Here is a 25,253-nt window from a genome sequence, read left to right as displayed (position 1 = left end):
TAGTGAATCCTGTCGAAATGCATAGTCCGTGATCTTGATGGGGAAGAGGTGGGGGGAGTGTCTCGCGATTTTGAAATATAATAATACATTCCTATTTTTGCACTCTGTATTTCAACATTAAGCAGTCATTCAGAGACAGCTGTATGTGACACGAGTTGTATGTACATTACATGTGTAAGACATCAATGTTGACATTGGCATCTATGCATGTGTGTGTATCTATATGTAAATTATTCCTTCCTGTGTTAATAGAAATAGGTATCATTTCTTACTTCAAGAAATTATTGTGCAGCTCTTCAGCTGTTATAAATCTCCCCCTTTCCACACATACAGCAGTGTTTTGCCAGTTTGCCCGGTAGGGTACAGGAGCTCTGCAGACACCTATCTAGTGGTATTAAGCCGCGGGAAATACTTACGTCATTTTTCTGCTGTGCATGATGATCATGCGTAGTGTACTCTGTAAACATGAAAGTTGCTATTTGCAACCTGCAAAATTCTCTTTGCCTTGGCCAAGGCCCTTTTTTAGGGGATGGAACAAGATGCGTGCCTTTATATTTTTATCGTTATCCTCATTGCAATACATCAGATTTTGCCCTTGAGATGACAGAGTTTCATGGCAGCTATGCGAGGCTGTGTTACTTTATGCTAGCAGCTGTTTATATTCTTCATTCTTGAGATACCCATCTTGCAGTGCCAATGCCCCGCTCTCTCACTGAGCACGTTCTATGTCCAGGTGGGAGCTCCAGTACGAAGCCTTCACCTTAGAGGGGAGAGCCAGACCTTGATGTCAATAATTGCACCCTGCCGAAGAATCAGGAGACAGATTTCTTGGTGATGAAGGCACTGCTGTAAACAGCCTTTTCAGTGAGCCAGGGCATTATAACTTCTTAAGTCTTCAGGAGCTGCCTGAGCTATCTGGGGGAATCAGTACATCCAGTTGAAGGCAGAGGGTTGAATATACAAAACGTGAGAATGTTGTGCAGAGTACGTGGGCAGAAAGAGTAATTCAAGTGGTTATTTACTTCCTGGCATATTTCATTTACTGAAGAAGGTGCTATTTTATTAGATCTATTACAGATCAACAAAAAGCCATGATTTTTCGTTATGGAAATGGATCATATTGCAAAATAACAGTGTTAGCTTATTTTTCTACTATGGTTAGAGATGATATGTTTGCAGAATACAACTTGGGGAGAAAAGGTGCTGTGGTCACTATTTCCGTACAGTTTAATGTAATGCTAGTTAGCTTCAGTGAACATTCACTTGCTTAGAAAAAGGGAGTACGCTTTTTTTGCAGACTTGATGCAGCAGATGATCCTTCTGTGGACAAGCACTTGTCAATAACTTGTCCAGCCACTGAAATGAAATGGAAAACTTCAATTTTGCTTGGAATAGTATTAGTGCCAAAACTGACGGGGTTTTTGTTTATTGCTCGGGCAAAGGCTAAGTGTTGGGATAGTTTCAGGAGCTGTATTTAAGCGTGGTTACCCGGGTGCACGGCATGACAGAGATGCAGTCAGCTCAAAACGTGATTTAGGTGCCATCCACGAGCATGAGAACGTGTGGGTACATACGAAGGCTTTCAGGTCTCTCCCAGGTCAAGGAAGGATTTTGATGCTTTTGTTCAGGGAGAGGGTAGCGTTCCCTTCCTTCATCCGAGAGCTTTGTCTGTCTCTCAGAATGAATGTAGGTTGTTGGGAGGTGCCAAGTTAGGATCTCTGGAAAATGAAATCCTCAGCAGAGGTAGAATGGCTTGCAGCAAAAGCTTCTTTAGTAACTGTGCCAGTCGTCTTAATCAGCCACATCCAGGATCTCTGCTTGCTTTTCCTGCCCAGTTCTGAAAACGCCTGCAGCTCTGCTGTCACTACTGTGCAGAGAGGAGTGATCTAAAACCTGTTATGGATGGAGAAAGAGAAAACACCACCAAGCTGGAGCCCTGGGCAAGGACATTCAGGAGCAATATCTGTGGAAATTCAGAGTAATGTAGCTACTATTGGCAAGAGGCAATACTAGTTGCAGATTTCTCGGGGTATTGGATTTATTAAATGGACTTTGGCCATAGTTGGTCCGCTGTCAGTGTAGACCCCTCCAATTATCCCATTTTCCACTGGAGGAAGCTGTTTTGTCTTGCAAACAGATGTTCAGAAGGAACTAGCATTTTTTTTGTCATTCATTGCACTCATCTAAGCCCTTGCCTACTAGGGTAGAATCCATATTTTCTGATTAATTTCTATTTGTTGTTACACATTAAATAATTAAACGGTCTAAAAATCATTTCTAGATTTCCCCTTATATCCCACTGACTCTCTGTTCTCATGGAAACTGAGCAGTCCACTCATTACAGCCCAATCAGGAGCAAATTAATGGATTCAGAAGTGGAGGAGGGTACGATGGGTAAAGGCAGTAGGTGTGACAGAGCAGTAAGCAGATTATTTGGGAAAAATGTACTCGGAGGGTTTTCTGCTTCATTAAACTTAATCAGAGCAGGGTTACTTTCAGGTTGTTTTCAGAAGCAACAAAAAATGAATGGTGGCAGATGGCAGAGAGGCGTGGGCCTCCTACACGGTGGAAAAATAGATTGCCAGCCAGTCTGCGGCACGTACCATGGGTGGTAGAGCACGTGTGCCTGTTAGGACAAGGCTGAAGCTGGAAGTCTTTAACGTAGCCATGGATTTAGAAAGCCCACAGTGCCAGCTTCGAGCCACGCAGCGGGGTGGAAGCTAGCGGAATGCCCCAGCTGGTGGTGGTGAGAGTGGTTTCCAAAGGTGCTTGGCTGAGTACGGTGCGTGCTGTGACGGTAAGAATTCGCGTTCAGAAGGAGCGCGTCGGAGGTGTCTCTCTGTCATCGGTGGCTGTGCAAGATACCTGCTGGGTAAATTCATGGTAACTTGCCTGACTCTGACGGACACGTATTTGTGTATGCCGTGTCTGACACGGGTCAGGAGGTTCAGCAAAACCAGTGCTTCCGCTAGCAGTGCTTCCCGTAGTCAGTAATCTCTGGTGCTGTCCTTAGCCTGAATACCTTTGAGTCGTACCCGTGGAAGTTCTCGTGATGACGTGTCGGTGCTAATACAGCCGTGACTCACATGGGCATGGCACGAACAAGCAGAGCTGCAGGGAAAATTAGTTATTATTCATCCACACAGAGTTGACTTCTGTGGGCCTCCTGCTGGGCCTCCTCGCTTCTCCAGATCTGGCAAGAGTGGCAAGCTTTCCGCACTGCATTCTGGTGGATTTTGGGTGGGTTTAATTATGCTAAAAGAGGCTCTACTCCTTTGGTCCATCAGCTGATCCAGTCTGCTGCTTCAGCCCGTCACAGGCCCTGAAAACTATGTAGATGGCTCACTCAGTCATACGATTAAACGTCTTTGGGGACCTCGTGCTGCGGCGATAGACACATTAAATGACATTATTTAAGACAATACTGTTAGGCCATGTTTCTGTAATCCTCTCAAGACCTGCAGTCATGCTGCTTTTTAGGTCTGTGTTGCAGCTCCCATTTTTCAAGCAGAGAGGTTTGTAGTCAGAGGGTGTCTGTCATTACACCTGTGGAGCCGATGTGCCTGAAAGCTTCTCTGCTTTTTTTCTTTTCCCCAGCTATATTGTTTGTTCTCAGAAGAGATAATGTGTCTGCCACATTTGTGTTTCAGGGTGCCCCTGATATAGACCCTTGTAGAACCACTGAGTGGATGAGGTTGGAAGGGACGTCTGGAGATCCGTTAGTCCAACCCCTCTGCTCAAAGCACAGTCAGCTAGAGCGGATTGCCCAGGACTACGTCCAGTCAGATTTTTAATATCTCTATCTAGATACTTGGATGTCCTCTAACACAGTAAAATTTGAGCATTTGTGCAGGAAAAACAAAATGCTGTTTCTTTTGAACTCTCTGCTTCTGTCCAGATCCTCCAGCTCTGAATTGCATCTAGATATTTCCCAATCTCTTAATTCTCTAGCACACACTGGAACCTCAGTGAAGTAATTCAGGCAGATATCAGGATGTGTATCTGAAAATTGAAGTTTCACGTTTGTGCTTCAGCCCTAACTTTTAATCAGGTATATTACAAGCAGCACATGAAACATGGTGAGCTTCTAAGTTTCTCTTTTAATGTGAGGAGACAGTTCTGCCCCGCTTTTCCTTGCTGGTGAGGAAGCCTAGGACGTTCCAGCAAGATGATCAGAGGTTCGGTAGGTTTCAAGCCTATCATCAGTAACAAGCATTTATTTACAGGTACAGAATTTCCTTTTCCTTGAATGACTTTCCTTACCTCAGCAGCTGGTGACAGTTAAGTAACAGCTATATTTGTAGTCTAGCAGAGTAGGATTTTTTAACTTGCAAGATTTAACTTCCAACTGGCTGAAAATTAATTGTGGCATAGTCTTCATGTGATCCACAAGCTCCGTAAGAATCCACCACGTCCCAGCAGATTGTAATGTGAGCCAGCACTCAGCAATCTAGATGTGTGTGTGGATCCACCCCATACATTAGGAGAGAGGGACCGATACAGACTGAAGAGGAGCAAGAGGAGCACAACATGCATTTAATCATTTGTGCTTTGTTAGACAGCATGTAGGAGTTTTTTGTGGACTTACTGCCCAGGAGTTGATAGAAGAATATTCAGAGAATAAGTGAGTCAATACTGTCATCCTGTACACATTCCTATTTTTAGGCTTGTTGAATTGATTTTCCCATTTCAGTAGTGGCTGTAAGATTCAGGTTAAAGGAGATAAAAGGAAGGGTATAAGGTGACAAATTAGTAGGAATATTAGAATGGCAAACGGTGGATATTTACAGTCCTCTGTGGACCTTTGCTCTCAAAAGACTGTCCAGGCTCAAAGTTTCCAAGAACTCTGCCCTGAAATTTTATTTATTCGAGGACATTGTGCAAATAAATTTCAGCCTTCGGGTTATTCATAAGCTGACTGTATTGCATATGTTTCCCGTTTGGTATCACCATCATGCTTTGTGATGACGCACTTTTAATCGTGTGGCACTTCCTCATAGAGCTGGGTGAGTCAAAATGAAGAAGGAGAAAGAGGACATACCAGCTCAAGAAGATACTTGGTTCTTTGGGGAAAAGAGTAGAAAGAGTTGATGTTTTGGGGAAAACTACTGAAGAAGAGTTCATTGGAAGAGTCTTGCCAGCTTCCAGTGTTTCCTTTCCTGGCTATTTGAATTAGGGAGTGTTGGTGAGAGCAGGCACCACGTCTCCTGCAACTGAGCTGATGCTGAGCTTTCGTCTAAAGTTTTGCCACCTGCTTGTTGCAGCCATTGTCACTACCTGTTCACTCTTTCATGGCTGTGGTTAGGAAGGTCATAGCTGAAGCATCTGTGTCATATCTGCCATGTCAAATCTGGGGATCATTTCAGTGCTTCTGTCTTTGACTCTAGTTGTTAAACACCACTTCGTTTGTAGTGGGCTTTACAGACCTCCGAAAGGCACAGTCAAGATAAGAGGTGGCAGCAGCAGAAGAAAATTACTGTAAACAAGCAAGCAACCTCAATATAAGCAAAATCAGCATGGTTTCATCCTCACAGCTAGCCGTGCCTACCACTGCTGCCTCGCTGGTTCTCACGTCAGCGTATCAGGTGGTTCTCCAAGCTCTGCTCTACGGTGGCGTTGTCCCAGCCTTTGATAGATGGGAATCTGTTTAAACGGAGAGGAACTGTTGATCACTATGTTCTCTGTACTCTGCTCAAAGTGTTACCGGATCTGGAGCTGTATCCCTGCCAACCTCTCAAGGTGAGCAGAAGTGACCTCGGGGGTATTCACACTGTCTAACTGCAGACATTTAACACATTAAGGTGCCCTGGGAGAGAGGTGTGGTTTGGAGCACTGAAGGTAGGAGCAAAAATAAAATGCCTAAAATAACGTCAGTTCATGATGTGATTAACCATACACCACCTCCCTTCCATTAGCTTGCCCCTAGCCTGCACCACTCCGATGAGCCATGACATTGCCACTGAAAAAGAGAGGAGTTGGGAGTGCAGACTTGCAGCTCAGGGATGACAAAGTCTTCAACAGTGCCATGCCAAGAGGCTGAGCCTAAACCTTTAACTTGTCTAACTCGAGACATATGCGGGAGGAGAATTCCTGTGCCCAAACTTAGGCACCTAAAAATTAGATGTCTAAACCCTGAGCTAATTAACCATGGCTCCGTCTGTAGTCAAGGGAGAGAAACGGGCATCCTCGGAGGCTGACTCATTTTGTGCATCACCATCTCTGTTTAGATGGATTGCCCAAGCTGGGCAAGGAGTCCTGTCTCTATGGCACAGAATAGTGTGGGTTAGAGAGATCTGAGCTGGTGGTGGCAACAGGTCGTCGGCTCTGTTGGAATGGTGCTCCGCTCACGCGAGTTAGCTCAGCATTTTCCTTGGCAATTATTTTAAATCGCTAGATTTTAGATGGCTCAACAATTTGCAGGTCACCATTTTAGAATTCTTATTGCTCATTTCCTAGGCTCCACAGACTCTCACGGAAGGGGCAAAAATGCCCAATATATCTGCATAATTGGTATGACCTACAGGCTAATAAAGGAGTAGGAGTCTTCCCATTAAGTTCAGGGTCTTGGGGACAGACTCATGTTCTCGAAAGAATTCATCCCACTTGATCCCAGTTAAACACATATTTATATTATCATAAGGTGGTGAACTATTGCAGCTTGATGAATTCCTCTTTATCAATGAGCTTTCTGCAATGGCAATCCAGAGTATGTTAGCTGAAATTACCCTGATGTGAACTTCATTAAGCTGTATTAACACGTTTGCTTCAGGCTGTTCAGGCACATCCTTGGTTCTGATGGAATCTTAAAGCCAATCGTGTCTGAAAACACCCTTGAGCAGGTGCTTGAATATTTCAGGAAATTGTATGTAGACAGTAGGTAGTCTTCAAGTGGATGCCTTAAATATCAGCTTCTTGGTAGTGATTGAACACTCTTGCATCTGATTTTCCAGTGGCTTCTGTGACATCTTTTTTTATCCAGTCCAGTTGTTAGTAAACACGTGTTTTTATCTCAGTTTGGTACCTGCCAGAGTCTTGGCACAAGCTGTGGAGCGAGCTGTTGCTGTCCATGCCATGCCTGTTTGTAGACACGCATAGGATTTTGCTCTCTGACACTGTTGATCTTTGTGCTTTTAAGCAAACGCCAAATTCAATTTAGTTTTGGAAAGTGTGAATCTAAATTTCAAATGTGTCTTGGGGAAAGACAGGTAAACTCTGTAAAACCTGAAGGACAGAGAAGGTGAGATGGGAATGACTGTGCACCAGCTCTCTTTCCCTGCAAAAATGTGGGTTAACCAACAGAATTGCCAAGCATCAGATTTAAAGCAGAGCAGCACTGACAGAGCGCATAGTTAACTGTGAATTTCTGCCAAAGAATGACCTGGAAACAAAATCTATTAATTGCTTTCTAAAGGATTAAATGCATTCATGGAAGTTGGGGCCATGACAGGCTCTTAAACACTTTTGTCCCTGAATCCCTGAAACCAAAAGGACAGCTAATTGTTCTGCATGTCCTGATTTTAAAAAAACATAAAACACAAAAAAAATTGTTACCTTGTGTATGTCACATCTTGGATTTGGACTGAAAAAGACTTTTCAGTGTCCCCTTAGAAACTGGGGTAGTTGAAAAATAGACTGTTTCATAGGCTGAATGGAGGACACGGCAGGTGTGCTGAATATTTAGCCTTTGGAGTCCTCCCAAAAGGGGAGAGTTTCCCGAGTCCTAGCAAACATATAAGGTGAACTCACAGATGAACCAAGAGAGCCATTTGTTTCATCGTGCCTCACTTCTGGCAAACCAGGTTTCAAGATCTCCTGGCCACCAGAAGGGAGTTCAACACGGTTGCTAGCTATCCAAGCCTCAGTAATGAATGATACCAGCATTCAGAGTGACATATTTACCGCTGATCATAAATCTGTCTTCAGGCCTGAGACAGCTGAAGGGCTTTCTGAGAAATGCTGGTGCATTACAGAGGTGCTCTGAAAGAGCACACAGGCCTACAGCAAGATGCGGAGCCGAGCTGTGTTAAACCCTTTGAGGAACCATTATAAGCCTAAAGGTAAAGTCCTAGAAATGATAATGACTTCCTTCTTCCAGTGGGCAAAGATACCACTTTCTTGAGACTGATGAGGTGGGACCGACCTTTCAGGCTTTGGGAAGTGATGGTAAGGTAGTAATATTTAATATTTAGCTCTTTTTAGATTCCTGGTCTTTGGTGAGTAGAAGGACAGTATTATGGTCAGGGCTTAGCAGTTCTGGGTGCTGTTCCCCCCTTCTCCACTTCAGCTTGGGTAAGTCTTATTGTAGACTTTATTTTGCAGAGCACTTGGAGGCAGCCCTCAAGATCAGGCTCACCAAGAGAATAGCATGTTCTCTTTTCAGATAAACACTGAATGGCCATTTGGTCTCTAGCAAGCATATGCACACAGGTTGCTCACTGGCCATCTGCCAAGGCGTGGGAGGTCGGTTGGGGAGTACCTTGTGCCCTGGGAGACACAACCTTAGCCTGCCTTCTGAAAATGAAGCCAATTTTCCCATACGTAAGAAGGCCTTAAGGAAGGGCTGCAAAAGGAGAAAGAAAGGCTCATCTACGCCTTTTAGTTCTTCAAAGATCAGATGAGGAAGGTGAATGACTAGGACTTAATGAAAGCTTGTGTGCAGAGGCAAAGGTGAGAGTTGCCAATTGATACGCTGAGGTTGTGGAGGGGGTTTAAGGTGACTAGGACAGAAAGGAAATGGCACAAGTTCTTCCTAAGAAAATGCAGAGTATGCCTGTGGCACATCAAGTTGACAAAGGTGGTGTAGACATCCAAGAGATGATGCCTCGGCAGAGACACCAAGATAAAACATTAATGTAAAGGTAATAGGTGGAAATCAAAAGACTCTCTTGATTTGGCTCAGAATTGATGAGAAGCAATTCAAGAGTAGAGAAGGTGATTGCTGGCACTGGGGCTTCCAGCAGGAACTGGAAGAAAATAATTGAAGGCAATGTGAGTTTGGAGAGAGCTAGAGGACTGTGAGGAATAGAATTGGGTAGTAAACTGGAAAAGCTGAATATGAAATGTGAAGAAGAGTGTGCCTGAGGAAGAAGGAAAGGGGAGGTATTTTGGGACAGCAAGCCAGATAGATAGGACCAGAGTCCTATCCAGACCAGAGTTTATGGACTGGCGGACTATCAATACTGGTTTCATCAGGGACGGAAGAGAGGAGTCATAAGATGAATTTAAGGAGTTATGGGACAACAGGGATGGAAGGAGGAGGTCAGGAGTAGCTAATTGAACTTCTCCAGGCTGAACAAAGAGGCTTGAAGGCTGCCTCTGTAAAGGACGACTTGGACAGGAAGCTGTTAAGTCCAGAGAACTTGCCGGGTGGAGAGAGCAGGGCAAGCCCAGAGTGGTGACAGCAGAATAGTGAGAAGTGACCAGCAAGAAACTCAGTGGGGGGAACCACAAAAAAGTGGTGAAAGATTCTGTAGGTTTTAATAAAAGTCCCCGGCAGAGCTGCAGGAGCTATCACGTGGATGCTTTTAGCTCACTGCAAGTGGATATCTGGGTGTTAGGTTAAATCTCTCTCAAGGTGTTCTAAGTCACTTTTGCTTTCCAATCGGGGTATGCCTTGGCTCAGCCGACTGGTGGAGTGTTCAGATGCAGTAAGTTGATCTCGTGTACTGAGTCTGAGAAAAGATGGAGCAGAACCACTACTTGCACTTGGCTGTGTCCAGTGGCAGTGGTGCATCCATGGGTGCCACTTCTTGGCAGATGCCCTTTTGGATTTAGGAAGCACAAGTTCACGAGAGCTGGGGTAGCTATAGCTACATAACACCTCGTTTGTTACACCCTACCGAGTGCAAGAGAAGTGTTAATCCTGAGAGTACTTGCCTGGCGGTGGGTACTGCTGTGGTTCTCCTGTCAGTTGTTTGCACCTGGGGGAGCTGGCTGTTTTGAGTTCAACACCACCAGCATGTCAGACCCTCTGCTCCGCTCGTCCTGACGGCTCGTGTTCAACTCCTGCTCTCAAGCGGTGGGCTTCCCTGCTAAACGGTGTTCCCCGAAAACCCACAGCTCTTGTTTGGAAAAACCTTGGAAAACCTGTCTGTTGTCTGAAACCTGTCTTTGTCCGAGCGTCGCCTGCCCTTCCAAATGGCATTCATGGGGCACACGGCCGCCGAGCAGGGGTCTCGGACTCCTGCTCCCGAAGGCGGGTTGCTGCAGTATATGGGCTGCCTGACCAGGACAGTATTGAGTTACAGTCAGGCCCCCGCAGGAATGCAGGACCATGCCAGTATGACCTGTTCAGATATCCCAACCGAGAGCGGGAGCCATTGGCAGTCTTTAAACCGGAGAGGTCAAGTTAATGCCACAGTGCACCTTTGCCAGAAGGAAGGCTTCTGAAAGTGCGGTCTGGGGAGCTAATTGGATATGTTTTTCCCATCTGTCCTGTATTTTTCCATTCCTTTGTTTGGTTGTTCTCTCTCATCCATCAGCACTAACTTGCTGGAAGAACAGTCAGGTTTTGGATGTTGGAGGGCTGAAGCCCAGATGAGCCAACCTTTCAATTGGGTGGCTCAGGTGGTCTCTTCGGATTGTTTAAAGCCTTTGGATGGGTGATGAAGTTCAGAGACACCTCTGGAGGGCAGGCAGTGCTCAGCAAAGAGCCCACACAGCAGGTCCGCAGTAAGTCCTGCCTTCAGGGAGGTCTGCACGTTGAACAGGAGTTTTCTCAGCGCAAAGGTCAGGTCCTGTTCAGCTGCTCATGCTTGCCATTCGAGTAAGAAACACGAATCCCTGCACCAGCTCCCGTACAAGGAAACCTAGTAAGCCACAGCTGTGCTTGCAGACAAAAGAAGCAGATTAACAGGAGCTCCTCTGAGTTCAGAGAGGTTCATTTCACAGGCGTGCGAGGAGTGACCCCGAAGGGTGCCCGCTCGCAGAAAAGCCGTGTCTGTGAGCTGACCTGAAATGCAAACCAGCTGTTAGCAGCATCAGCACCCAGGCAGCTGGACCCGCAGCCCATCCGGTATAATCCATAGGCTAGGAAAACAATCTAAAACAACCTTAATGTTAAATACTAGCATGAGAGCTCAGAAGTCACTGGCGTCCCTGGTTTCTGGCTGATAGCTCTGGTGCGTAGCCGGGACAGCGCAGTCAGTGCTACTTGCAGTCACTGAGAATGAGCAAAGCAAAGGGCATTGGCTGCCTTCGGCCAGCAGACCTGCAAACTGACTCCCAATGCTTGCGTCTCTCTTGATCCAACACAGCTGTCCTCCTTAAGTCGTATTCATTTACAAGGTCATGGCATAAGCAGGATGAGTACAGAAGATGAAAGACATGGTGGAAAGCCCAGAAGAGATTTTATGATTGATTAAAATATGATTTCTGCACTGCTTTCAGCTTCTTTCTACCCAAGGTATGAGACTTTCCGAGCTGGGTCCTGTGGTGAGCAGGGAAAGGACAGTGAACACGCCAAACTAATGGGAGAGGAGTCACAGTGAGAAGCTACCGACAGCAGAGGGCCCAAAAGATAACGGCAGCATATACTTGACACGTGCACAGGACTAAAAGTGATAGCTTGGACTTGAACTAAATCAAATCAGAGTTTTGTTACTTTCTCCTTATGACTGTAAAAAAAGGGGGTTCTTTATTCTGATTTTTTAAAAGCGGCTTCTTAAATTTTTTCCCTCTAAGTTTTTTTTTCTTAATATTTAAAATCAGGTGCCACTTTGTGGACTCTGTGATGTGATTTCCTTTGTTATCCCAAATAACAAAGCACCAAATACTCCAGCACCTGTGAGATCAATGTAGTCAGTGTTTCCATTGATAAACTCTGTGAACCCCCATAACATCATTTCACCCCATTTCCTTTCCTAATTCATCTTTTTCTATATACACTGTGGTTGCTGAGTTGAATAGATTAGAAAATGCCGTCTGATGTTTTGAGGTATTTGCATTCATCATTCAGCTGGAATTAGGAAAGCCCCATCTGGCATTACAGGGCCAAGTGAGCGGAGTGAGCGGATTCCTGGATCTGTTCTTCCAGTGCAGGTGGGTGAGATCCAGCTCCTGAAGACCTGAACGTGTCTGCGGCCAGCTCTGATGGGTGCAGCTCCAGGGGGACAGCATGAGTTTAACTGGGTTTGTAGTGCCAATGCTGTGTATCGTTAGGGCTTAAACCTTCTGTATGCACAAATCTCTAATATTTGCTTACTCCAAATGTACCACTCATAATAGCTTTAAGTATGTGTTTGCAGGTGTGGGGGCAGCTTTGTTCTTTGTCATTTCTCTGTGTGCATGTCAGTCACGTTAGTGGTTTTTAGAAGGATGAACAGTGGCTGTTCTTGCTGTTTTTCCCAAACTCTGGAGCAAACAGTGCCAATTTGCACAGTTATCTGAATGTTGCTTTTTTAAGGAAAAAAAAAACCTGAGGAGAAGGACTTAGCTCGTGAGATGGTTGCATAGCAGCATAACTGAAGGACTTGCAGTGGATGGGATGGACACCACTTTGCTGGGTGGAGTGGCTGAAGACATCAGGTGCTGGTGTTGAGAGCAGGAGGGCAGCAGTTCTGTCCCTGTCATGTTCGTGGTGTTAATCACAGCGATGACCAGGAAAGCCCCAGTGCTTCCTATTCTTCTCTCAGAGCAAAAGGGTGGGTCAAGGGGGCAACCACCTGAGGTTGTTATTCTTTTTTTGTTTGTTTCATTTTGTTTCTGAACAGGACAAAACCACTCCTCCTGGAAGCACTGAGAATATTGTGGAAGAGATTGGTGAGTTGGGCCGAAGTGTGAGATTATGGCTGGAGAAATCTTCTTCTCCTGGGCAGGCATTTGCTTCTGCCACTTCAACCAGGAGTGACGGGGAAAACTCCTGGCTTTGCCATCTCGTGCATGAATGTCTGTACACCCAGCCAAATATTCCGATTCCTTCTTAGTTAGCACACAGAGTCTGGCTGTGAGCGCTGGGCATTATCTGCCAGGCAAGGGGGCATTTCCCTGCAGCTAGTTTTTGAAGGAAAGCAAGCCTACAGGGAAATCAAGTGAAGAGCTGTCTTCGGGCATTGGTTTCATGAGGGTACGTGCCCAGAGACCGTTCTCCTGAATGAGGTGGCTATGCCTACAGAACCCTGAAAAGGGGGTCGGTGAGCAGAAGATGCTCCCCCTGGCCTCGCAGATACGCCTGGGGAAGCGTGGCTCTGCGGCTGGCACGCTCAGCCACGTGGCACCCGGCGTGCTCTGGAGGGTGCTCTCTGGCCGTGCCGGAGGTCACTCACAAAAGGAAAGGAGTGCGGTCCTCGCCCTGACCCACACTGCCGGGGACTCCTAAGGCAGCCGATGGGAGTGAGGATCTGGATACTCGCGGTCTCGCCTTCCCTTTCCTCCCATCAGTCTCCTCCAGGCCAGCCACGCTGCCAGCCCGCTCCACGGGCTCCGACTCGGTGGCACCCCGATGCCCCACTCCGCCTGCCCGGGGAGCCCGGCGCTGAAACCCTTCCCTAAGCTTTTTCCTCTCAGCCTGATTTGCAAATATGTCATTGACTTTAAAATCAAATTTTGTATTCTCCCCTTACAAACTTAACCTTCCTTCACGTGAGCCCAGAAGTTGAGTTGTTAGTGGGCAGAGCTGGGTGAATAAATGAGGGTTTGACAGGACAAGAGCAGAGGGGGGCTCATGCCCATCCCACCCCTTCCACAGTCAGCGGGTTTCAAAACTGCCCTCCACAAAACGCCGCTGGCAATTGCTCTTGATGGCAGCTTTTGGAAACTTCTATTGCTTCTATCCACAATCGTAACAAGCATTTTTGACCGAAAAAGAAATAATTAAATCCATGCTTTGTTTGAATTCTTCTGTTGCCAAAATTTGATTTGACCAGCTCTATGGCCATTTAGTATTGTGTGTGTTGAAGGGAAGGAAGCCCTCCTAATTTTAGTTTCCTCTCTTTTATCACAGGCAGGTAAAGCTGCTTTACCCGCTTCCTCATTCTGCCGTCCCTGCAGATTTATGTTTGGAAACCACAGCTTATTTATATACCTCCTTATTATGCTAAATGCACACACATATTTGACATAATGATATGTATACGAGTTCACAATGGACCGTGCGACACAAAAAGCACAAGCCCAGACTTTCAGCTGCACCAGCTGGCAAGGAAGAGACTGAACGGCAATGAGCTGGTGGCGATTCTCCAAACGGGGAGTGATTTTTTGTTTGGCCATTTGGTTTTGCGTTCTTCTGAGCTGTCTGAACCTATGTGAGAAATGCAGCAGGTGAAGTGCTTCCTAGGAAAGCAGGACGGACGGCTTCAGGTGTTGAAAGAGGACGCGCTGCCTTCATATGGTGTAAGGCCAGCCTTGTTGGCCAGCGTGGAGGAGAGGATGGCCATGAAGTCATTTGGAGACCATTGTTTCTGTGTGCACACAAGGGCTGCGTTTGTGCTGGAAGCCAGTGACTGCCTTGTACTGGTTGTGCGGGGCCAGGTATGAGCCCCGGTTGAGAGGTCCCTCCTGAGTATTGGAGAATGCAGAGGCGATGGTCTCCTGCACTGTGCAGCAATTGTGATCTTCAGGAGGTCAATGTGCTGGGTTTCCAAACACGCCACCCAAAAAAGGCACCAAATTTAGAAAGTTTAATCGAGCTTGAGAGGATAAAGGCAATTTCAACCAAGGAAAGAAGAGGGCTGCAGTACAGGTTTTCAGGACCGTTGTACGAGGTTCAGCACTCGGGAGTGCCGTTCCTGACCTCCCACGGTGCTTAACCCGCACCCGCAGCTATTACCAGGCAGGCTCCTGCAGGGCTTGCTGATGACTGCAAGGAGCTTATCAACAGAGCTATATCTTTCTTTGTCCTGCTTCCAGAGCAAGCGGTTCAGGAGACGGTAGACACAGATCTGTATGTGAGAAGAAGACAGCGCCCGACTGCTTCCAGGAGATACCGTGAGGGTTACCGGTAAAGACAGTTCTCCATGGGCATCTTGTTTTGTCTGTAGCTCTCCTTGCCTCCTTCTTCCCTTCTTTTCTTGCTCTTCTGGACTCTGTTTCTGCTAAGCTTAGCCGTGTCCTTACCGGGGTGGGGTGAGAGGACAAGTGTTGGCAGCTCCCCATGGTGTTGGTGGCTCCCTGTGGGAGGTGTGCAGTGGCCCTGGGGCAGGAGCAGCCACAGGAGCGGGCTGGGGTTGGGTGAAGTTGTGAAGATGAGGAATGTGGAGGAGCACAAGATGGTTCTGGGATACTTTCCCCTGTTAATGTGGGGCAGGAGCTCTGGCCATGTGGGAGGAGAAGAGCTGAGGAAGAGGTGGCATCATTTTCTTCCTTGGCATGGGCCAGTGAAGAGAGTGTCTCCTGAGCAGCCTGAATTGGATGATGTGTCAGCAAAGGCCCTACTTGGCTTCCATCGTTCACCTGCTGTGTGTGAGTGTCTGGGGGATGGGACAGTATCTTGTCTTGGGGACCTCCGTGGAAATGGAAGGGCCTTTCCCAGTCCGTTGTCTCCGGGTGGCAGCTGAGCCCTTGATGGAGCCCGGCGTCTGGCCAGCATCCTGATGGGCTGCAGCGGCCGTGCCAAGTAAGACCGTGGAGGCAACACTGCAGCTTGGTCGGGCGTTGTCCGAGCTGTCCTCGGTCGCCACGCGGGGACGCTGGGGGCTACACCTCTGAGGCAAAGAGGAAAGGTTTTATTTCTGTCGCTGAGCCCTTCACTGCAGGCTCAGAGACCCCAAAGTGAGCCATGCTGATGGGCCGGAGCTGAACAGCCGTGCTACAGCGGGCTCGGTCCAGCTCCAAAGTTTACCGTGACCTAAGTGACAGGAGAGGGAGAAATGGCACCTATGGAAACTCAGTGTGGCCTCCTACTGCCAGGCGGCTGTCCAGCTTCCAGCCGCTTCAGGAAAAGGAGGAGAGCAAGGGGAATATAGGGTTTGTGGGGGGGGGGGGAATAGGTGTGGCGCTCTTTTTATTTTGTTCAGCCATTAAAAAGCATCTGCTTGGGATTTTATTTCTTTTCCATTTCAGCGGTCAATGCTCACAGTCTGAGACCGGTTCTGTAATCCACAGCTTGGGAGAGCTTTGTTTCGCACCTTGTAGTAGTGCTCTTTGTCCAGCATAATGCACAGTGTATAGACGAATGTATGTGCATATATAGATATGCGTGTATGTATTTATCTAGAACGTCCTCTGCCCATTTCCACCTTCTTCAGCACATGTTAAACATTTGGGCTGGTTTCATGAAATTAAGCACGGTTGAAGATAGTTTACGTCTGCACACTTATTGTTAAGTATCCCCTATAGGGATATTTGTGACGCATTAGCTGTATACAATATATTAGGTAATATAGAACATATATTGTGCGTGTGGAATGTATATGTAATGACACGGTTTAACCTTGCTTTGGCTCTGCAAGGTAGGTCCTGCCAAATGCTCTGTCGTGGCAATTTAGAGCTGACCAAGGGTCCCTAAGCATCAGGTGATGTTGGCGCTGCCGTGCCCCTCCTCAGACACACAGAGCGTCTGCCGGTTTGTAACGAGAGCCCTTTCCTCGGCACCTGCACCGCTGCGGACTCCGTTCAGAGGAAGACGGGGAGCGGGGAGGAGGGATGTTCACGCCTCATAGGTGTAGGACCCTGGCTCATCGTGTCAGCCACCGTCCACCGCGTCAAGGGGAAGGCGGCTTGGTGGGACCCGCTTCCCCAGAGCCATGTCCTGATCACAGGGCTGGGTCTCAAGAGGGAGCAAGGGCCTGGCCCTGCCACTCCCTGTGGAGATGCTCAGCCGGTGTCCAGGACCAGGCAGATGTTCAGGCAGCTTCCCCTTTTTGCCTTGAGTGCATAGTAGAGAAGAGAAGTAGATTCAGAGTCCATCTCCCAGGAGCTGATGAGCAGGGAAGATGTCCTTTTCTGTTAGGGTTGCATGTAGCTGAAAGCAAGAACTTCTCGTGCTTCCCAGTATCAAGGATTACGTGTTTAGACCCTCTTTGAAGTAGGTGTAAATGTTCAAGCACTCCCTGGACAAACAATCTCAGCTTTTCATAGCTGGAATGCTCCTCAAGAACGGGCTCCAGGCCCCTGCATGCTGGAAGGGCCTTCGACAACCTGATCTGCTGCGGCTGCTGGTTTGCTCATCTGTACTCTGTCACAGCTTATTCTGGTGTAAAGTCCAGCTTGGGGCACTGAAGTAATTTAGGCTTTGCACCAGTGCAAAGAAGATGAGCGTTTGGGCCAGAGCCGTAAGTGTGCAAAGAGCTCTGGAACTGGGTTGAGCAAAAGCTGCTTTGCTCTCCCCAGTGACCTTGGTTTGAACTGCTGGACCCTCAGCCCATGAGCAGCATCAGCAGGTCCCACCTGCAAGCACTGGGCTGAGGACCGCTGCTCTGCCCCGGCTAAAGTGTCCTTCCCTCCAAGGGTGATGCCACTGTTTTGTTTCTCCTCTTGCTTCAAGATGCCGTTGTCATCCCCCCACTGATTGCCTGCGTGTTTCGGTTTTATTCTTTCCTTGCAGGCCTGAAACAGCCGTTCAGCCTGAGACCGATACTACTTAGAGCAGTAGCCGGTAAGTGTCCCCCAATCACTCGCTGCCCATTTTGTATAGCTCCATCAGGCTAAAGGGGTGAGGTGGCCACAGCTTGTGACACCCGTCTGCAGGCGGTCCGTGCGGCTGTCCTGTCTATCCCCCATGTCCACGGATCGAGAAACTGCAGAGCACGGGGGCTGGGCTGATGTGCTGCACCTCAGGTTGTGCTTTGCATTGCACCAGACGTCCCGCTGGGCTTGGAGTCCCGTTGCATGCCTCTTCCTGCCCAGCTTGTCCCTGCCTGGGTGCTGCCGGAGAGGAGGACAGAGGTGGAACCCATCTGCCTGCATTGCCCCCTCACCAGCACAGGGTTCCTGCCTCAGCCTCGTCTTTACGTGGTTTCCCTGGGCATGATCTGTTCACCAGTCTGAGATGCTCTTGGCGCTGCCCAGACACAGCCTGGACCTCTGTAAGAAATGCAGGGCTGGCAGAGGCGTTGCTGGTCTCGGGGCTTTCCGGAGCCAATTGAACCAGCAATCGAGAAATGGTCTTTGCCGCCGTTATTGTCATCTGCCTTGAAGTGAAGCTGGCCCTGAATAGACGCTTGCATGGCCTGTCAGTGCTTTCTCCTGCTCCTCCTCCTCCTCCCAGAATCTCTGTCTACATCCCACTCCTGCGATCTTCAGCCAGGTCTCATTCCCTTTTCCCTTCTGTTCCCCGACAGCTCCAGCTTCCACGGCGCGTGGTGGCAGCTTGCAGAACCAGTGGCATCGCAGCCTTGCTGGAGGAGACCTAGAGTCAACCAAGGGGTTTGGCGGGGTGGGTGGGATCGGGGCATCTTTAGGGGCATACTTGGGTGAGGGGAGAAGGAACACTTGACGTTGCAGTTCTGTTACAGCTAAGGCAAAAAGCTTTCCCTGTGTTGAGGCCAGGTCAGGTACATTTGCTGTTTCTTGAGAATAAACATCCCGTCTTGTCTGTAAGCTGCAGTCTTGATCCCACCAGCTATTCGCTGGCTGAAGATAGACTGCTCCCCAGCAAGCCCTTCCCTGCTCCTCTCGGCAGCTACAGCTTCCCACCCAGCTGGTGGCCCTGGGCAGCACCATGCAGCGCTGAGAGAAAAGGCAATGCCTAAAAGGAGAAGGCAGCATCTCAAGAAACACCGAACGGTCTGGCCTGGCCAGCCTCCTTGAGCACATCAGCGCAGTCGCTGCCTGTTTCAGGCCCCGCAGAATCCAAAGCTATCCCACGACCTGGGGACTGCTGGCATTTATGGCTGGCAGCTGCCTGGCTTGACCCTTCTGGCTGAGAGGAGACGGGGTTTGTACAAACACTGGTGTAACCGGGGGGCTGGATGTGCTTCCAGTCGGGGTCCGGCCCAGAGCTGTCACCTGCAGCTTCAGTTCGTGTCTGCGACCTGAGAGCGAAACCAGAGAGTGCTGGGGCTGAGCACTGGCGCATGTTCTTCTTCAGAGATTTTTTGCCCTGTTCAGTGTTTCCAAAGCCCCCTCCCACTGGGCAGCACCTGGAAGTCGGAGGAGTTGGATGTGACCGGTGATGCCGGGCGGCAGCGGGCAGAGGCTCAGTGGGGGAGAAGAGCCCACACAGCCGGTAGAAGTGCTCTGGGCTGCTGATCCATCCCATCTAACCTGCTAAACCCCATCCAGTGGCTTTTCCAGTCCCTTTTTTTGCAATGTAAAGGCTGTCCCCAAAGCACTCTCACTTCTTCAGGCCGGATCTGCAGTGAGTATTTGATGTCCTCAGGCTTTTTGCCTTTGTGCCGTGACCTGACAGGAGGGAGGCGAGCCTTCTGGTACCGTGACGCTCCTCCAGGATAGACTTGGAGTCAGGAGCCTCTGCTTTGACCCCTAGATCTCCTTGGCTTTTCTGGGCTGAGTTGCAAGTCCTGTGGGGAGTCTTACCCTTAGCACAGGTGGGTGGGAGGCGAGAACCCCCCGCCCCACGGCTGGGCTGGGACGCTCTGCCGGTTAAATATCCCTGCTGCTGGGCTGGCAGAAAGGTACACACAGGAGCATCTTCTAACTGCTCCACAGCCGCCGTCTTTTCACTGGACGTGTGCCGGTGAGAGCCCACGGGAAGCACAGCACCAATGAATGCAGTCTGCCAAGACAAGAAAAACAAAACGACTCTCAGCAGATCTCTCAATTCATGACCATTGTAGGCAGCGACTGGGGAAGGAAGAAAGTTGAAGTGGATAAATAGTAAGGATTTCCTCAGGATTTCATCTACAGTGGATGCAGGTGAGCAGCATAAAGATGCTGAAAATAGCATCCAGGCAGACAATAACCGCTCGCCCTCGAGAGGTGCCAGGACAGGAGCTCTTGGAGCAGGGGTGGGTTCCGCAGGAAGGACCGGTAGGGGCCACGCTCTCACCTGGGGCAGCAGATCCCCCTGGAGGGACAGCATCCCCCAGAACCAGGCTGATCGGCTTGGGAGCATCACCTGGGTCCCATGGGACAGGATTGGTCACAGGTTTTTATTCGTTGTGTTCTCCGATCCCAGCGCCAGTGGCTGTCAGGGTCACCCCGTGTTTGGTGCTGTCCTCCCGGGCAGGATGCCGCTGGTGGTCAGAGCCACCCGCCAGCCCTTTGCAGAAGGGGACAGGGAGGCTGCATCTCGTCTAACTCTGCCCCTGCGGTCTCCCCAGGCACTGACGTCTGATCCTAGGGGTGGGGAGCACCTCCCAGCTGCGTGCTGTAAAACCCCACCTGAGGACCTCGCATCTTGGCCCGTGATGGGTCCATCCCCCCTCACCCCGCAGTAAATGCCTGGTGTCTTTCAGCCTCCAAGGGACAGGTCAGCAGCTCCAAATACAAGCAGCGAGGACGTCTCCAGGTTCAGGAGGGCAGCGCGTGTTAGACTTGCTTTGCAGCAGGAACCTTAGCGGCAGCGCTCGTTAGTTGAGAGGTAGCACTGCAATGTAGAGTAGCGACAAAAATGGAAAGGTCCTGTTAACTGCGGGGCGGGAGCTCAGAGGCGTCTCTGTTGTGACAGCGGAGCAGATGTTTGGGGAGTGCTGCTCTCCGCGCAGGCTTGGACCACGCTGGGTCCGTCGCCTGCGCTGCCGAGGGGTGTCGGTGCCCACGCAGACACGTGCTGGTGATTGCTGCGGTGCTGGCTGGGGCAGCCCGGCATCTCACCGGCAGCACGGGCGCAGGCAGAGCCTGGCAGGCAGCACAGCAGCGTTGGCCGATGGGGGTTTGGTACAGCCCCGCTCTGCGAGGCTGAGCAATGCTTCTGGGATGCCGGGAGAGCTGCGGAGGCAGCCTGCAGCCACGGGTGTGTGCGTCTGCGTGTGCAGCAGAGCCAGCTTGTTCCTCGTAGAAAGCATTTGGAGAGAAACCAATAAACACTGAGCTCTCTGTGCCTGCGTTAATCAGCGAGCTGAGCCTCATTGCGCGTCTCTTCACCTCGCCTCGCCCCACCCTGTCCCTGTTCCACGTGCCCAGTGGCAACTCGGCCATGGCCACCCGACCAGCAGGACAGGGCACCCATGGCCACTGCTGACCACCTGGACGTGGCAGCTCCAGCTGACCATCCGGAGGCGATGCCCACGGCCACGGGGAGCCCTCCACACCCCTCAATGCTGCAGTGCAGGGGTGAGCACCCACTGCCAGGCACCCATCCCGTGCAGGCTCGCGGTGGTTGCTATCCCCGCAGCCGCCGTCCTGTGTTGTGCTGGGTCTGAGCACATCCCTGCCATCCCCCCGGCCCGGCGCTGCACACCCCACAGCGCCCAGTCCGGCCCTGGGGTAGGAGTGGGGGGGGCCACGGTGCACCATGCTGGGCATGAACTTGGCCAAATACCCTCAGGGGTTTTGCTGGAGAAAGCTGGATCCGGTTCTGCCCCGGCTGGTCCTGCACGGGTCCCACCAGTGCCCCTCAGCGCACCAACGGGTGCTCCTGCTTGTGCCCCATGCGTTCAGGATCAGCCATCTCCCACCTCCTCCACCGGCTGCAAGTCCCACCCCGTGGTAAGACCCTTCTACCTGGGTCCGGGCTGGCCACGCTCCAGCACCTTCACAAAGCAACTTTGTCTGCCAAGGGTGTATTTTTGACAGGAGAAAAACGTGCCCACGTACAGCATCTGAGCCTTCCAGGTTTTTCCTGCCTTTGATAGGCCCAACCGGCAGAGCTTATTCAGAATATAGGTAGGAAATATATTCCAACAGCAAGGTACGTTTTCCTAATGAAGTGGTTAAAGGTTTTGCAGGGCTGTACACGCTTGACCCGCTGAGCTCTGCCTTGGCAAAGCCAAGCCACGCCGTGCTCGCTGTAGGTTGGAGAGCGTAGACGTGGCTGTGCCCGGCCCACCCAGCCAGCAGACACGGACCCCCCAAAAAGCGCTGAGAGCTGCAGCTTTCCTCCTCGTGCCATGACCCAGAGTTGCCCGGCGCTGCAGACCCACCTCCCGGGCAGACTGGGCACAAAGGGAATTTAGGCATCAGCCATATGGCTGAGCAAGGTGGCCGTGAATGGGATGTGAGCAGGAGGGACGTCCCCGGGTCCTGCCCCGTCACCCCTGCGCTTCTCCCATCTGGGGGCCAGGTTGTCCCCCACTGGTCCCCACTCGTTGCATGGGCAGCAGTCCCTCATGGCGGTGACTCTGTGGAGGCTCCTTTCACCTTGTGGCAGGGCGTTTGGTCTGCTGTCCCCAAACCCCCTTGCCCTGCCTCCCACAGGCTGGTGGGCTACTCTGCAGCTGGAGAAGGCACGGTCGGGAGGAAGGAGCTTTCTGGGGGTCCAGGCTGTGCTCCCCACCAGAAGGATAGGACCTGGCAGTACAGAGCAGCAGTGGGCGAAGCGAGCACCAGCGCTGAGCACGCAGCAGAGGCGGGAGGGTGCGGGGACCCGAGTGGGTCTGGGACCTGCCGCAGGCGTGACAGGGAGCCTGATTGCGCCACACGCATCCCAGCAAGGGATGAGTCAGGGCCCCTTCTGGGTGTTTCCTCTCCCCAACAGCTCTCCACCTCCCTTTGTAATTCCAGAGCCTCATGATTGCATAAATACAATGTCTCCAAAATGTGATAGTTAAACTGAACACACCCTGTCAGGAGGAATATTGGCTTTACTACCCCGTCACTGAGCAGCCATGCAGAGCGCTCAGGCCCAGCAATCAGCTCTGCCTGCTCAGGGAGTTCCTTTTGCTCAAGTCCCGGGTGGGAACTGCCCCAGCGCTGCTGTGGGGACGCGCACGCTGCCAGAGTCAGCGCCGGAGTCTGTGGGAAAGGTCATACTGCCGAGGTCCTCCCTCCCTGGGGAGCAGATGCCCTTGCACTATTTTACACCCCAAGAACCAAGTGTATCCTGCCCCTCGCGGCACAGCCTCTCCTCCAGGAATAACTGCGGATCCCGTGAAGACGCCGGGGCTGTGGGGACACGGGTCCCCCCCCAGCCCAGCCACCAAGACCTGGGGCAAACACAGCCCCTCTGGCCAAGCTCCACCCTTGCCCTGAAGCACTGGTTTCCAGTTAGAAGAGAGAGGAAGACACCAGGCTGCTGAGTCACGAGCAGGAGCCCACATCTGGCCCAGCCGTGGGAGCAGCCGCTTCGTCAAATGGTGTTTGGCACCGAGTCCAGCCCGGAGCGGGACCTCCGGGACCTCCTCCTCCCACTCAGTCCCTGTGTCTGGTGGAGCGGGGCAGTAACCACACGCGTCTCACCATGGGGAGATCTAGGGAAAGGGGACTGGGCAGCCCCACGAGCAGGTCCGGGGGAGCAGGACCCGAGAGTTGATGAGGAGGATGAGGAAGGCAAGGCCTGCCTCCTCCCCGCCACCCAGGGAGCGGGGTCCCAGTGCAACCTGGAGGGGGGCTTAAAGCTCCCCCTGGCCAGGGTGCCGGGAGATGTGCAGTGGTATTTGCCCTTCCCTCCGCATCCAGACAGGCTGGGCGCTGGATCCTGCACAGCAGAAACGCAGCACTGGGACACAGCGGCTTGTGGAGGCTGCAGGGACCAGTCCTATGGGAAAGTCCACTGGGGCAGGCTGGGCAAGGCCTCCCGGCACCGCTACTCCGCCCTCCAGCTCCTGGTCCAACCACTGCGGCTGGTGCAAGGAGAGACACAACGTCCTCCGGCACGGCCACGCTGCCGGTCCTGGCCGGGCAGGTCAGAGGGGAGGGGCGGGTAAACACCTCTCTGTCCGTTCATCCGCCCCCCGGGGGAAGAGCTGGGAAGAGCCAGGGAAGGATCTTTTGGGACACGGGAGCTTATTTTGGGGCTGGAGCCCCGCTAAAGGCTCTCCCTCCTCCCCCGCCCCGCCCCGCCCCGCCCCACTCTCCCCGTTGCGGCCCCGGCGGGCGGCGGTGGCGGCGCGTCCGTGGCAGCGAGCGGCGGTGAGTGCGTGGGGCGGCGGGGCCGAGCGAGCCCCCACGGAGCGGCCCCGCTCTGGGGCTGCGCGGGGGCTGCGCGGGGGATGCGCCGGGCAGAGTCCGCTGCCGGCGGCCCGGGCCGCCTCCCCGGGCCGGACGGAGGCTCGTCCCCATCCCCGGCCCCATCCCGGGCCCTTCTCACCCCCCCCGGCCGGGGCCGGGGCTCCCGCTGCCCTCCTCACCTCGGAGCGGGGGCAGGGGGCTGCCGGGGGTCGCCGCCCGGTCCCGGCTGCGCCGGGGAATCCCGCGCCGCTCCTGCCCTGCCAGTCTGCCCGGCTTTGGGGGTATCTTTTTCCTGCTGTTTTCTCCGGTTTCTGGTGGGTTTCCTTCTGTCCTGGCACGCCCCTGGCCAGGAGCTCCCCCGCGTGCTCCTCCTCCTTTCTCCCGCCTTTAACTGAAATGGGGAGAGACCGTGGAAATAGGGCACCAGTGGGGATGGGTTTGGCGGGGAGAAGCTGGTACAGTTTCTTTTTCTTTGGAGGCAAGAGTCTGCCAGAGGGGGGATGTTGCTAGTGATTTTGGGGATGATCTGTGCCTGAAAGGGAACGGAGACCTTTTTGATAGTGACCATCTAACAGAAGAGAGAGCAGCGCCGGGCTGGTCCTGTGCGATGGAGGCATGAGGCACGTGCGTGCTTCCCCATCTCCTGTAGCTGAGAGCAGATGAGCTTAAGGGCTGTCAGGCACAGCAAAAGGGGAAGGCGTTTTGGGGCAGAGCGGCTCAGGGTCATCTCTCCGTCGGGGTCTGTTCTTTTGTGGAATCGCTGTCAGCTTCATGCTTTGGAGTTATTGCAGTTTCCTCCTGTTTGTGAGGAGAGGTCTGTGCGCTGGCATTAGCTCAGGTGGCCGTGATAAATGGGACCACACAGGCTCGCTCGCAGGCCTGGGTGTTTATGTCCATAGCTGAAGGTTGTGATGCTACAGTCCACTGCAGCTGGCACTTCACCTAAAAAAGACTGCAGGTATCCACCCGCGCAGCAGTCACCCCTTTGGGCTGCCGTGCTCATCAGCCGTGACTTTAAGCAGGTGGAGGGTTAGGTGTGTTCCTGATCCATCAGCCCTGCGTGGCTGTGGCCCCGCAGCAAAGAAGGAGGCAGGCTGCCGGCATCCGTGCTGGTAAGCATCGCACGGGCTGGAAACCTCCGCATGTCTGATCTTAGCTGGCCAAAGACTGCAGGGAGGTCAGCTCAGCTCAGCAGGTGATGGTACGGCTGTTCGTGGAAACATCTCTGGAAATGGGAAAACAAATCTCACTTTTTTTTCAAGCGTCTTAAACTGTCGGTTCCTCCCCACTGCTTATTCTGCAGACATATTCTGCATCTGCTGGGGCAGCAGCAGGGTTGGTTGGTGCGGTAGTCAGCCGAGCTGCTC

The 25,253-nt window shown here is 51.5% G+C and overlaps 1 protein-coding gene across 10 annotated transcripts in view; it reads left to right on the top strand.

Annotated features, from left to right (window-relative positions):
• The window catches only part of C16H8orf33 (chromosome 16 C8orf33 homolog), a 31,836-nt gene extending 10,948 nt beyond the window's left edge, over nucleotides 1-20,888 (top strand). For 4 of the 10 annotated variants that reach the window (XM_075165741.1, XM_075165742.1, XM_075165739.1 and 1 more), the window contains exons 8-10: nucleotides 12,711-12,759; nucleotides 14,845-14,935; nucleotides 18,216-20,888. In XM_075165741.1, the coding sequence (XP_075021842.1) occupies nucleotides 12,711-12,759; nucleotides 14,845-14,935; nucleotides 18,216-18,351 (276 nt within the window). In that variant the 3' untranslated portion in view covers nucleotides 18,352-20,888. The other 6 variants (XM_075165747.1, XM_075165751.1, XM_075165743.1 and 3 more) reach the window with 5 other exon arrangements.
• The last annotated feature ends 4,365 nt before the right edge of the window (nucleotides 20,889-25,253 follow it).

This window comes from Calonectris borealis, chromosome 16 (genome assembly GCF_964195595.1).
Source record: "Calonectris borealis chromosome 16, bCalBor7.hap1.2, whole genome shotgun sequence".
NCBI lineage: Eukaryota > Metazoa > Chordata > Aves > Procellariiformes > Procellariidae > Calonectris > Calonectris borealis.
The sequence above is the reverse complement of the archived record's forward strand: the minus strand, read 5'-3'. Positions and strand labels throughout refer to the sequence as shown.